Below are 15,835 nucleotides of genomic sequence, written 5' to 3'. Positions count from 1 at the left end.
ATGAAGATTTTATTTCATGATAGCGAACACTCATTTGCTTATTTCTTGACAAATTCGTACGCTACACATGCATTGTTTGCTATGCATGTGGTTTCACTTCGAATGGTTGTTTTGTCAACATCTCATATATTATTATGTTATGCTAAATCTTTGCATTGTATTCTAGACGACCCGTGTTATTGCAAAATGTTGACTCCTTGGTATCGAGTCAACGGATTTCTTAGAAAACTCATTTTTTAGCGGCATACATGGTTTTTCGTTGTGGCCATGTCGAAACTTTCTTATTGATACATGACTTTGTTGTTGGATTATGTTTTAACCAAGTTCAATTGTTTGAACTTGCTCGTAATATATATTCGATTCAAGATTCCATATGATGGATTGAGGCCATCATATTTGAAATAATCCCAACAAGCACTTCATTTGCTTTGAACCATAACATGCTTGTCTGGTCTTCGACTTCGTTGAATCATTTCTTTGATCACGATCACCTTGTGGTGGCGTATTTCACAAGTTTGAAGCTTGCGCTAATCTCTTTGCTCACATCATACACGGATTTAATTATTTAATTATTTATCTGTTTATTGATATTAAATCCGCTTGTTCGATTTGTTGTATTAAATCAGTCTTAATACAATCGTGTGTTAAGATAATGGTACACAAATTCATGTCATATTTCGGTGTACCTCTTATGGGCTCTTTAATCATCGATCGAATATTTTGTGATATCTATTGCTCTTTCATTTTCGATCGGAAACCATTATTTATTTGTTTCATTATCAATTGAAAATCTCATGATATTTGTTTGGAACAAACATTTACATTTACTTCGTTGAGCCCTTCATCTGATTTTATACACAGTGATACTCGTTTGGTCACCGCTATTATTGAATTGTTTCATTCAATACGACACCTTGTGGTGTCGGTATAAACCTGTAGCTTGGGCTAATCATGATCGAGCGTTTTATGCAAAACATGGTGATACTTGTTCGGTCACCGCTATTATTGAATTGTTTCATTCACTACGACACCTAGTGGCCTTGGTATAAACTTGAAGCTTGTGCTAATCACGATCAGCCGTCTCATGCGAAACTGTATATGCTTTTCGTTTGACACATCATTTAAGTAGTCTTAATGCAACTATGTATTAAGACGATGATACACCAGGTTCAGTTGTATTTCACTTCGGTGTATCCTTGCAACTCAACAATGCCAACACGTTGATTTTATCTTATTCATTTATTGGTTCAATAGTTGACAAATCATTTCATGATACTATCCATTTGAGCTTGTTGATTCAAGTTTCAATGATACAACAACCAACACAAGTTTCCGTTGGTAGTAAATTCTATTATTTCAAAAATTGATTTGTATATTGTGAACATTCATTTGTAATTCTATTGGTTGAAATTCCTCTTTTGTTGAACCCGTAAACTTGGTCACATTGGTGACAGTATCACTACGCTTCGTTAACTCGATATCGATTTCTGGAACAAACTCAGTTGAACCGTTGGGTTCTTATTGATGCAAAATGTCCTTACACTCACGTAATCTGAATAAGTCCTGATTCAGTTATGCGGTCATTCACTTTGGTATTATTCGGACTTACCTGCGAACAACACAACTTTGAGGAGATATCATAGACTAAATTTCGAGGACGAAATTTCTGCAACAGGGGGAGAATGTGACAACCGGTACTTAACGGCTTCTAATTACGCGATTAACAAATGTTTAAGCCGATAATAAGTAGTGTTTAAGGCGCATGAATTAACATAATTAGGCTCTTGGTATGCCTAGGAACGCTGATCGGACGTTGCAGTGCACGTATGAGGATTTTCGTGAATCAACTGAATATTAAGCGATAACGAACTGACACCGTACAAACTACTGACAACGCCGACAAATACGAAGTTTATATGTATAATTTAAACTTATGGATTTCGTTTTGCAAAATAATCACGCTTCTAAACATCATAACACGCAAACGTGAACGAAAAACGCTATTGTAGGAATGCACCGGCAACAAAACGGAGCAATGTCGGTTAGTACGACTTGAATTTAATCATATAAGATATATTTTTATACACCGGACACACTCATTTTTTTTATTATATTACAGTTCATCTTATATTTATTTAAAACTGAGTAACTAGCGTGTATATTAACCGGGTATTTATAAAACCCGTTATAACAAACTTAACACTAACCACCTTATCCCTTTTTGCTTTTTCTTTCTTCTTGGCTGGATCCAATATCCATAGCCTCCATGTATAAAGATATATAAGTGTTTCACTTATTTTTCTTCATATTATTAATTACGAGTACTTGATGATAATTTTTAAAAATACCCCAAGGCCATACCATATCTACTTGAGTATGTTGGTTTAATAAGTCAAAACCAATCTTATTTATGATTGTTTCTTGAGTCATCCAACGTCCATACCCATCATACCCATTTTATTATTGATTTTCTTGTCAAAATATCTAGAATTTGCCTTTCTTTTTTTCTATGTATAAACAATGCTTGGGTAAACCACAAGACTTTGTAACCTCCATGAACACACATGCAACTTTTTTTTCCTTCATTCTCTCGGCTCTTTATCAATTTTGGGGCTGATTTCTAGCAAGCATCAAACAAGGGTTCACAAGTTCAAGGCTCCTCTTTTTCTTATGCTTCTTTCTCCTTGCTTGATTTATGTGAGTATTCACCTTCTAAATCTATTTTTATTTGTGTTATCTACGCAAGTTGGTTGTGTATAAAAACCTTCACCCAAGTAGTTGATTGTTTATTTAAAGTTCATGAATATTAAAGGTTAGAAAATAAATAAATTGGTCTCTTGAAATTAATAGTGTTATTAAGAGGTTTTACAAGAGTTCTTGAATAGACTTTATTATGTAAACTTTGCTAAAAATCTCGTTAAAATTTATGTAGTAAACTTTATTGGTCTTTAAAGCTAATAAATATGCATATGTTTACCCACCAAAAATCGGTTATAAATATCTATATTCATACATATACATAGATTTTGGTTATAATGAACCTTTATTTACTATATTTTTTTTAGACCTAGCATTTACAAACAAAATCTAGAATATCATATCTTGTTTATTTCTTAAATAATATACATGTTTGAACTTACGGATGATTTTAAAATAATCATCTTGGACTAAATAGTTCATAAAGGTATATGTTAGTATTTTAGAAATTATACAAGACACATATGTACTTTACTAAATTATATTTAGTAATAGTTATGTTCCTAAGACTCAAATGGCTACTGGATAATTTAATATATAGATTATATCTATATAAGGAATTATTTTGGAATAGGAAAACCCATGGGATTTCGAGTACTTAGCGGGCGTTCATTGTTTAGATGTCTTAGCTTATTTGCTTCCGCTGTGCAATGAAGATACCGGTCCAGTCACGCCAGCTCTGATATTTCGGGGTGTGACACAATACTCATTTGGTTTACGAAACCTCATACTATCCAATCCCCCGATTTAGGTCCGGTTATTTATGTAGTTATCTATATAGGGTGCCGTTTGATTCCGTGATCCCTCTAGCTTTGCTTGGTTGTTGTTCAAGACTTCTAAGCACCCTCAAGTGAGTACATAGTCCCCTCTTTTACTGTTTTTCAAACATTTTGGGGTGAAACACATATGCCTACTTGTTACTTTCATGCTTTCCATGTTTTCATATCATATACTTGCTATGTTCATTAGTACACTATTAGTACATGATTTCATTATGTTTTTGCTATGTATGCCCATTGTGTGCATACTTAGTACATCGTTTTACATGAAATTTTTCATGCTATGTATGTTCATCATACTTAGTACATTTATTTTTCATCACATGTTTATATTTTGGGTATGACATTTGGTTTGTTTAAGTGGGACAATATACATTCATTAACTTTGATCACACCGCTCATTAGTAGGTAATGGTACCATAGGAATTGACAACTCCCGTTCCTGACAACCTGGGTATGTTTGGATGGAAGGAATGACCGAATTCGATTAAAACATTTAGACAGATAGACCTTTAAATTCGTTTAGGGGTTTATCACCACAGTCACAAGGCTTGGATGTATGCACTTTCTCAATACCGCATAAATGTTTGTATTCAGTATAGCATGCATTTCCACAAAACATAACATTGATTTGAACCACGTTTTACTTCAGTACATTGTTTTGTGCATTTTTACACATGGTTTAGTGGATACATATTTCACTTGCCATACATGACATTTTGTTTACACATTACATGATTGACATTTGACATAGACATTTTGACATGGTTTTCACAATGACATTTGACAATTGGTTTAGACATGGGCAATTTACATTGGTGGTTTGTTTGGGTAAGTGACTTAAGTAACGAGACGTGTGTAATGTGATACAAGCATGGTGGATACGCCGCTGTTACTTCCTATATATAAGTGCTTGTACTATATTACATGTCGTAGCGTTATTTAAATCATTTAATTTGGACTTACACATTTTTACACAAATAACATATTTTTAACAAGGCATTGTTTTACAAACAACTTATTTTATACAAACTCATTTTTACTTGGTTATTCATTTAACCTTACACTACTCTTTTACATATCATCTATCTTATTATCGCTTTTCAAACGTTTTATAAAAGCAAACACTTAAACTGGATTCATGACAAGTTTTCATTAAACATTTTCTTAAACCTAAGTCATGAATCCTATTTTCACAAAACTTATGTACTCGCCGGCATTTTTATGCTGACATATTTTCACATGTGTTTCAGGTACGATAGTTGATGATATTTGATGATGATATTGATGCATGCTCACATAGGACTGGACGAGGCGTTAGTGACATTAAAGGATGCAAGACTAGTTAAATTTTGTATTACTTCTTTGTTTGTTAAGACATTGTAACTTTTTTAAATCAATAAAACAACATTTCAATTTTCCATGTGTTATGAAACAATGATTCTGTTACAACACTCCCCGACGATTCCGCCACGTTTTGTTGTTTTACGTGGTTGGGGTGTGACAGAAAAGTTGGTATCAGAGCTCATGGTTATAGGGAATTAGGTTATTAGTAATGCTTTGACCTAGTCTATAACCTTCCTAGGACCCTAACGCGAGTTTACTTGCGTTTAGTCATAAAACAATACCGTCACTTAACCTTAAGTGACAACCACAATAAGAACATAAATTTTGATCTGCCATAAAAAAAAAACTAATCATCTGTTCTAGGATGATTTAATATAAGGTTTTGAACCCTTCCAGTTTGACTCATATTTGGCTTAGTGCCTTTTGAGTTTTCAAACTCGTCAAAGTTTGGGTCTAAATAATGTTAACACGTGCAAACTGGAAGAGTGAATGCCTGTACTCTGAGTTTTCTGTCTAAGGCTAGAGTGTTCGTACAAATCCGCAGTATCGGACCAGTCACTCTTACCTGGGAACTCTTGGGGTGAGTGTTCACTTATAGGCGAGCATGTCTTCAGCGATGCATTATTATGACCCGTTTGCTTAGATTTGTCACTCATTTGTTTGCCTTAGGTAACAAACAAATGATCGCAATTCGTATGCATTGCCTTTCTGTTTTGTTTATCCGATAACATTTCATTTGTTTCTTCCTATATCTTTCATTTTCTTCTAGAATGTCTCTTTACCTCAGCAACGGTCAAATGTCCGAACAAACAGCCAAATTTGCCCAGCAAATAGGTGAAGTGATACTGAAGTCTGTGGATCTAGGCATTGCCATGTCTCGTCTCAAAAATGGAGCCACTCAAGAGTCACCGAAGGAAGCAGAAGTCAGGCCTGCACCAAAATCAAGGAAGCGTAAGGCTTCAAAGAAACCCGCAGCAGTTACACCTAATCAAGCGGGACCTAGCCAAGTGGCAGCGCCACCAGCTAGGAAGCCGTACTTGGGAGCTGCCCCATGGTGCAAGCGATGCAACCATCATCATTCAAACCTTATACCCTGCTCCAAATGTACCTACTGTGGATGATTGGGACATTTAATTAACATATGCCGCTTTGCTATCCAGAACAAAGCTGTTGCAAATCTTGCTGCTACCCAACTCCAAGTCAACCCTACTCAAGCTCGTTTTCCGTCTGGTACTTGCTACAACTGTGGCGAAACGAGCCATTTCAGGAACAAATGCCCAAAGATTGTCAATGCAAATCCAACCCTTGGATAAGCATTTGGCCGAGCGAAAGATGTTGATGTCATATGCCTTTGTTTCTTTTGTTTTCTTGTATTGTGAAATAATCTGTTTTGTTCATAAATAAAAGTCGTTGTTCGCAATTCTGATATACAAATGTAGTTACATGTGTGTATGGCATTTCCCTATAATACCTACATCAAGGAACTATGCTCTTTACAAACTACTCTTGTGGTTCTCCCTTTCAAGTGATCGCTCATGATTTCCTTGAAAATTTTAAGTACTCGTTTCATTTTATGAGACAAAGTACAAGAAATAAAGCGAAATTTTGAGTAATCGTGCTTTTTGCGCATCTGTGCCTTTGAATCCCTGGTTAGATAACTAAGGGTGTTTTCAAACCTCATACTCGTTACGTTCTGATTTTTCAACATGCATAACATAAGTTTTCAAAACAACCTTCATGACTTCAAAAACATTTTATATAGTTCGAAAACATTTTTTTAATATAGTGTATTTACTTAACATATCATATGCATAATTTCGAAAACATTGTCTATATTTTCAAAAACAACCTCCATGATTTCAAAAGCATAATTCATGTTTTCAAAAACCTTATACATAATTTCAAAATTTATCCCGCATAATTTTTAAACATTTTTACAAATCTACCTACCTAATACACCTACTTTATGATTTCAAAAGTATTATATATATAAGGTTTCCAAAAACATTAAACACATTTTAGAACCCCATGCATAGTTTTCAAAGTATTTTCCTCATACATTGACTTAACCTTCAAATTCCGCTTCATATGTCGCCTTGGCATATCTAGCATCTCAACTTCATAAGCATTTTTACTTCATGTTTTGACTTAAGCACACCCAGTGCAAGATTTCAAAACATCTTCAACTTCTAAAATCCATATGGGATCTTTTATCTTCACAATTAGACCCTTGCGGATGATTATCATTCAAATCAGAGTCCTTAATTGGATTCTTTGTGTACCTTAATTTGAACATTTCGGTTCCTTACAATCGAAATCGAATTTCCTATTTAAGATCTTTCTATCTTCATAGTTAGATTCTTGATAATGTTTAAAGCACCAATCAAAATCCACTGATTGGATACCTGGTGTGCTTTAAATGCATGTGCACAGTTAGCAGAACAAATTAAATCATGACAAATTTAAAATCAAGATAAACAATTTTGTGGTTATGTGACTATGTGTTTATGCATTTTGCGTTTTCTTTTATGCATTTTTTTATACTCTGGATATTCGTTATCCAAATCCTCGTAGAACCTTTCATATCTTCATATGAGGGATTCGTAGTAGGATATTCAAAAGGCACTACCTTAAATCCTTAATGGGCTTCTACGTAATCGTTAAGACCCTTGGATTATATAGTACCATTCCATGATTCAAAGAGACCCCTTTGGGTGTTCTAAGTCAAAGATTGATTCAAAATGTGGTTAAGAATGACATGTGATGATATAAAGCTGAACAGACTCCTTGGTAATCAATTTAAATCATTCACTGATTTAATTAAAAGACCCTATGGTAGTCTAAGCACAATCATCACCGGCTCGTCCATTGTTTCCTTCCCCTACACATTATAAGATGCACTACGTGACTATGCAAGGAATTACGTAATTATGGATGCATACATAATTACGAAGTTCAGTGCACGGAAACCACGGTAAGACTTATTATGTGTAAGAACCAATAGTGGCAACCATAACAAAATGTGAACAATGTAATAGAGGTAAGGTGGACGCACCAATAACACTTTATATACTTGTATATAAGTGACCCTATCACATTGCAAGCATGATGTTATTTAAAGTTACTAGAAGTTCAGGACTCTAACAGTGTTGTTCGATCTTTTCAACTTCATGTTTCAAGCTCTCACAAGTTTCCTCTAAATAAATTTCGGGACGAAATTTCCTGAAGTAGGGGAGACTGTGACACCTGTGTCACTTCAGCCATCAAACAAACACCAAACCAATGAAATATTGTATTTAATACTTGGGATTTGTATAAACATGTGTATCATTTGCACATATCAACTTTTGTTCGATTTCGGGCTTTAGATCGCTTCCTGGAGGCTTATACGCGCACTGATGCGTAAATATAACCAGTTTAATGCAACAAACACTCCGGAATAGTGACATAGGCTTAACATACCTTAAATAACCTTTACATAACTTAGAAATAAGTTTTGGAAGGTTTGGTATGCCGAAATCAAGTTTATTCGCTTACAGGGACTAAATTCGACAAACTGTGAAAGTATGCCAATTTGAACTGTAACGAACATTCCGGAACTTGGCCATAAGTTAAACATACCCAAAATATCCTTTACATAGCTTAGAAATAGGCTTTGAGGTGTTCGGCGTGCTAAAATAAACTTTTTGGTCATTCAGGGACTAAAAGCGTCAAAAAGTGCATAAGTTTGCATTTTCGCGCATAACTTACGTTCTGAATACTTCCGGACATCCAAAAATTTATGCAAGCATTAAAATATTTTATTTTAATGTTTGGCATGAGAAAAATCCATTCGTCGCGCAATTTGGATCGTCTTTCGCGCTTATGCGCATTCCGTCATAATTAAGCGAACATCGCGATCGTACGGCCAAACAAACCAACATCCGAAATATTTTTGAGCATGTTTTGAGTTCCCTACACTTTAACTTCATTTTAGAGCCTTGAAATGAGGTTAACGGGGCTTAAACGTGCCAAAAACGGGCCAAAATACATGTTTCTGAAGTGCAGGGGCTAAACTGTCATTTCTGAATATTCAGTCATGCGGGCCGCGTAAGCCCACATGCATATCTCACGCGGGCCGCGTGAGAGGCCCAGTAACAGAAAACTAATTTCTGAAACAACAGCTGGTATTCGTTGAACTTGGACATGTTTTTGATCAATCTAGGGGCAAATTTTGATGGTTTTTAGCTACCCCTTGTATTGCAAAACAATGGGCACAAGTGGAGGGCCAAGATTTAAGCTCGATTATCGAGAAACGATCCTAACGGTTCTACCATTTCTATAAATACCCAAACCATTTGTCCATCTTCCTCACATTTAATCTGATTCAAAGCTTTCTAAGTGGAAGTGTATACTTCCTACCTGAAAGCGAATCGGGTTAAATCTTGCGGGGACCTTCTGTAAGTATTCTTTCGCGTTTTTCATTTGTTTTAGCGTTAAAGTCAAACTACGTTTGACTTTCTGCATTGACCCGTTTATGGTCAACACGAAGTTCGTTTGAACTTCATAACGTGAGCGTAATCACGATGGTTATAGTCCCTAGTGACTATACCTACTGATTACCACGTTATCTAGGCTCAGTGACGAGTCGTAGTTTCGGCCAAAATGCGTTTTCTCACGTATTTTGTAACCAAACTACTCTAGGGTATTAAAATCGTTTGTTTTAATACCAAACCTGTTTTCTAACTTTACTAAACATGTTCTAGCATGTTTCGCTCGTCACTTTTAGATTTGTGCTTGTTTAGGGTCGTAAAGGTAAGCAATCTAATCAATCGCTTATGCTTTCGAACCCGACCCATTTGGTCGATCATTAGGATCCGACCAAACACTTTAGGTGACCATAGTTGTATAGGGAATAACCTTCCGAGGTTATACCTTTTGGTCACGTCGTTTAAGTAGTTGTATAATAAGTAGTTCTTATGCCTTAGGTAAATTACCAAAATGCCCTTTTTGCGCTAAAATTCATTTTAAGCCTATGTAACCTAACTTTTGACATATAAACTGTTTTGGCAACAATATTAAAAATGTTAAGGCATATCTTGCTTGTCATAGGACTAGTTAAGCGGTCCAAACGCATTTTACGCGAACGACGCGTTAAAGTAGCATAAGCTACCTAAACGGGTCGTAGTGGGTCGTAAGCACTTAGGTTGGGTTTCATTTTAGTATGTGGGCTTTGTTTAACCATATCATATGAGTTCCAATACTCATTTGGTTTACGAAACCTCATACTATCCAATCCCCCGATTTAGGTCCGGTTATTTATGTAGTTATCTATATAGGGTGCCGTTTGATTCCGTGATCCCTCTAGCTTTGCTTGGTTGTTGTTCAAGACTTCTAAGCACCCCCAAGTGAGTACATAGTCCCCTCCTTTACAGTTTTTCAAACATTTTGGGGTGAAACACATGTGCCTACTTGTTACTTTCATGCTTTCCATGTTTTCACATCATATACTTGCTATGTTCATTAGTACACTATTAGTACATGATTTCATTATGTTTTTGCTATGTATGCCCATTGTGTGCATACTTAGTACATCGTTTTACATGACATTTTTCATGCTATGTATGTTCATCATACTTAGTACATTTGTTTTTCATCACATGTTTATATTTTGGGTATGACATTTGGTTTGTTTAAGTGGGAAAATATACATTCATTAACTTTGATCACGCCGCTCGTTAGTAGGTAATGGTACCATAGGAATTGACAACTCCCGTTCCTGACATCCTGGGTATGTTTGGATGGAAGGAATGACCGAATTCGATTAAAACATTTAGACAGATAGACCTTTAAATTCGTTTAGGGGTTTATCACCACAGTCACAAGACTTGGATGTATGCACTTTCTCAATACCGCATAAATGTTTGTATTCAGTATAGCATGCATTTCCACAAAAAATAACATTGATTTAAACCACGTTTTACTTCAATACAATGTTTTGTGCATTTTTACACATGGTTTAGTGGATACATATTTCACTTGCCATACATGACATTTTGTTTACACATTACATGATTGACATTTGAGATAGACATTTTGACATGGTTTTCACAATGACATTTGACAATTGGTTTAGACATGGGCAATTTACATTGGTGGTTCGTTTGGGTAAGTGACTTAAGTAACGAGACTTGTGTAATGTGATACAAGCATGGTGGATACGCTGCTGGTACTTCCTATATATAAGTGCTTGTACTATATTACATGTCGTAGCGTTATTTAAATCATTTAATTAGGATTTACACATTTTTACACATATAACATATTTTTCACAAGACATTGTTTTACAAACAACTTATTTTATACAAACTCATTTTTACTTGGTTATTCATTTAACCTTACACTACTCTTTTACATATCATCTATCTTATTATCGCTTTTCAAACGTTTTATAAAAGCAAACACTTAAACTGGATTCATGACAAGTTTTCATTAAACATTTTCTTAAACCTAAGTCATGAATCCTATTTTAACAAAACTTATGTACTCGCCGGCATTTTTATGCTGACATATTTTCACATGTGTTTCAGGTACGATAGTTGATGATATTTGATGATGATATTGATGCATGCTCACATAGGATTGGACGAGGCCTTAGTGACATTAAAAGATGCAAGACTAGTTAAATTTTGTATTACTTCTTTGTTTGTTAAGACATTGTAACTCTTTTAAATCAATAAAACAACATTTCAATTTTCCATTAGTTATGAAACAATGATTCTGTTACAACACTCCCCGACGATTCCGCCACGTTTTGTTGTTTTACGTGGTCGGGGTGTGACACATTTTTGGCACGTTTAAGCCCCGTTAACCTCATTTCAAAGCTCTAAAATGAAGTTAAAGTGTAGGGAACTCAAAACATGCTCAAAAATATCTCGTATGTCGGTTCGTTTGGTCGTACGGTTGCGTTATTCGCTTAATTACGACGGGAGTCGTAACGAACGCAAAAACAATCCAAATTAAGCGACGAATGGATTTTTATTATGCCAAACACTAAAATAAAATACTTTAATGCTTACATAAATTTTTGGATGTCCGGATATATTCAGAACGTAAGATATGCGCAAAAATGCAAACTTGTGCACTTTTTGACGCTTTTAGTCCCTATTGATCAATAAAGTTTATTTTAGCATACCGAACCCTTCAAAGCCTATTTATAAGCTATGTAAAGGTTATTTAGGGTATGTTTAACTTATGATCAAGTTCCAGAATGTTCGTTACTATACAAATCGGTATAGTTTTGCAGTTTGACACAAATAGTCCCTGCGATCGAACAAACTTGATTTCAACACACCAAACCATCCAAAACTTATTTCTAAGTTATGTGGATGTTATTTATGGTATGTTAAGCCTATTTCACTATTCCGGAGTGTTTGTTGCATTAAACTGGTTATATTTACGCATCCGTGCACGTATAACCTTTCAGAAAGCGATTTAAAGCTTGAAATTGGAATCTAATTAAATTGCAAAATCACCAAACATAAATACACACATAATAACACAAAAACACATATAATAACACCAAAGCACATTGTTTTATATTGAACCACGACTACAGAACACAGTTGTCACAGTCTCCCCTACTTCAGGAAATATCGTCCCGAAATTTTAACTAGAGGAAGCTTGTGAAAACAAATGTGGATATTTCGCCTTCATCTGGTCCTCACATTCCCAAGTAAACTCTGGGCCACGTTTGGATTCCCAACAAACTATTACCAATCGAATCCGCTTGTTCTTCAACTATTTGAAAGTACGGTCCACGATCTCCACGGGTTTCTCGACAAAGTGCATCGTTTCATCGATTCGGATCTCGTCGAGAGGAATGTGAAAATCAGCGTCAGCTAAACACTTTCGCAAATTGGACACGTGAAAAGTCGGGTGAATATCCCAAGCTCTGGAGGTAGCTCTAATCATATCCTCCAAAGTTTGAATCGTTCGCTCAGATTGACTATTTGTTTGGCGATGATAAGCAGTTCTTAGATTCAGTTGGGTTCCCAAAGTAGATTGCATGGTCTTCCAGAAATGAGATGATGATCGAGCATCATGATCAGAAATGATATCCAAAGGAACACCATGTCGTGATACAATCTCATCAACATAAATCTTTGCAAGTTTATCAGCAGATAGATCCTCGCGAATTGGAATAAAATGAGCTGATTTCGTTAATCGATCGATAACAACCCAAATAGCATCATGACCTTTAGACGTACGCGGTAACTTAGTGATGAGATCCATCGCAAGGCTCTCCCACTTCCAAACTGGTATCTCTGGTTGCACAAGCAAACCAGAAGGTCGTTGATGTTCAGCCTTGACTTTGAGATAAGTCAGGTATTTTGATACATACAAGGCAACATCCTTCTTCATACCAGGCCACCAGAACTTAGTATGAAGACCCTTGTACATTTTATCAGCACTAGGATGGATAGAATATCGAGACTTGCAAGATTCGTCCATTACCAAGGTGCGAAGATCGTCTTGTTTTGGGATCCACAAACGATCCTTGAAATAGAGCAACCCAATCCTCCTTCGCTTCGAGCTTAAGCTCAAGTTGACGTGGCAATTTCTTACCTATCAAATTTTGTGAAACACAAAATTGCTGAGCTTGAAGAACACGAGTTTGAAGATCAGATAGCGCTTGGAACACTTTTTCTTGTTTGGGTCCCCACTCAAAAGGCTTATTCTTCTGAGTCAAAGCAGTGAGTGGAACCGCGATCTTTGAGAAGTTTGATATGAATCGATGATAATATCCAGCAAGACCAAGAGAAGATCGAATCTCTGTAGGTGTTGTTGGTGTATTCTAGTCTTTAATAGCAACAATCTTGGATGGATCCAGATGAATACCCTGCTCATTGACTATATGACCCAAGAATTGAACTTCTTTAAGCCGGAATTCACACTTGGAGAATTTAGCAAAAAGTTGTTCCTTCTTCAGGAGTTCCAATGTTAAGCGAAGGTGTTGCTCGTGCTCGGCTCGAGACTTCGAATAGACAAAAATATCATCAATGAACACAATGATGAACTTGTCTAAATAAGGTTTATAGACCCTATTCATTAAGTCCATAAAGATGGCTGGAGAATTTGTCAAACCAAAGGGCATGACAGAGAACTATAATCCCATACCTTGTGCGGAAAGCAGTTTTGGGAATATCTTCTTCGAGAACACGAAGTTGATGATACCCAGAACGCAGGTCGATCTTTGAAAAACACGAAGCACCTTGCAGCCGATCAAAGAGATCATCGATTCGAGGTAGGGGATATCGATTCTTGACGGTGAGCTTATTAAGCTCACGATAATTGATACACATTTGAAAAGACCCATCTTTCTTTTCACGAAGAGGACAAGGGCTCCCCAAGGTGAAAAGCTCGGACGGATGAATCCTTTATCCGATAACTCTTGAAGCTATTTCGATAACTCTTGCATCTCTAATGGTGGAAGATGATAAGGTGCTTTCGCAATCGGGTTGGCATTGGGTACAAGGTCAAAATGAAACTGGACTTGACGAACTGGAGGTAAACCAGGCAGTTCATCAGGAAACACCTCTGGATAATCCCGAACAATCGGAATATCCTGAATACTCTTGCTCTTGCCTTTCTCCTCGGTGACATGTGCTAGAAAAGCAACATATCCTTTTCTCAAATAACTTTGGGCTTTTGTTTCTTAAAAGAAATGAGTGTTTAAGGTTCTTGGGGAGATCACAAAGGATCATAAAAATGACAGAATCACACGAGTAGTTTATTTTTGTATTGACATCATAAGGTTGCATCAAACATTCATACAATTGCATTGGTTCAAAAAAAAATAAAAACCACAAATTTTTATTTATATAACAACCGCATTGTCTTTAAATGTTAAAAGATAACAACAAGAAGAAATACAAAATACTAATCGTTCACTGCTGCATCATTGATTGCCTCATTGATGTTATACACTCGTCCATGTGCTAGATTCACATTGACGTTGACGTTCGCATTCGGGTTTGCATTAGCATTCGCGTTTGCATTCACCAGTCTTGGAAAGTTGTTGCGGAAGTGACCAAACTCTCCACAGTTGAAACATGAACCCGGTGGGAATCTCGCAGCATTCCCCTGAACCGGAGCTTGAACCTGAGCAGCCTGATTCTGTCCCAGACGACAAATATTGGCCAAATGCCCAAGTTTTCCACACGTTGTGCATTGCTTACAAGCTTGTTGTGCAACGTGATGACCGTCGCAGCGTGCACAATGAGGTGCGGTACCAGCATACACCTTTTTCGCAGGTGGCTGAGCCGGTGAGTTTTGATCAATCTGTGTTGTAACAGCAAAATTCTGAGCATCCTTCCGCTTCCTCGACTTCTTTGTCGTCTCACCTTCCTTACCCTTACCCTTACCCTTTTTCTTGTCTTTCTCAGAAACAGCCGACTTCTTCTTGTCCCCCTTACGGGTAAGTTTTCCCTTCCTGACTTGCGACTCAATCAGGGTAGTAGACAATTCGATTGCATGACGGACGGTAGTAGGATTAACGCCGGTCATAATATCCTAAATGAAATCGGGCAAACCATCGATATATCTCTCAATTGCCTTCTCCATAGGGGTAAACATAGTGGGACACAATAGACTGAGTTCCTCAAAACGATCCATATAGGCACGGTGTTCAGCCCCATCTTCCTTTAAATCATCAAACTCTTGTTTCGACGCCCGAATTTCGTGATGGGGATAAAACTCTTTCATCATGAGAGCCGAAGCTCATCCCATGTTTGTGCCAACGCCATTTCGGCACCCCTATCGCGCATAACACCATTCCACCAGGTAAGCGCTCGCTTCTCAAACACGCTTGATGCAAATTCAACCTTCCGCGCATTCAGACAGTGCACGTGTCTGAATGTGCTCCCGATACTCTCAAACCACTGCAGGAGCGCAGTTGCTCCTTGCGACCC

The 15,835-nt window shown here is 36.7% G+C and overlaps 1 protein-coding gene across 1 annotated transcript in view; it reads right to left on the bottom strand.

Annotated features, from left to right (window-relative positions):
• The window catches only part of LOC110888510 (SH3 domain-containing protein C23A1.17-like), a 67,728-nt gene extending 52,297 nt beyond the window's left edge, over nucleotides 1-15,431 (bottom strand). Inside the window, exon 1 of the mRNA XM_022136035.2 lies at nucleotides 15,104-15,431. Coding sequence (XP_021991727.2) covers nucleotides 15,104-15,431 — 328 coding nt within the window. The remainder of the gene's footprint in view (nucleotides 1-15,103) is intronic.
• Between the last annotated feature and the right edge of the window lie 404 nt (nucleotides 15,432-15,835).

Source organism: Helianthus annuus, chromosome 2, assembly GCF_002127325.2.
Source record: "Helianthus annuus cultivar XRQ/B chromosome 2, HanXRQr2.0-SUNRISE, whole genome shotgun sequence".
Lineage (NCBI taxonomy): Eukaryota > Viridiplantae > Streptophyta > Magnoliopsida > Asterales > Asteraceae > Helianthus > Helianthus annuus.
The sequence above is the reverse complement of the archived record's forward strand: the minus strand, read 5'-3'. Positions and strand labels throughout refer to the sequence as shown.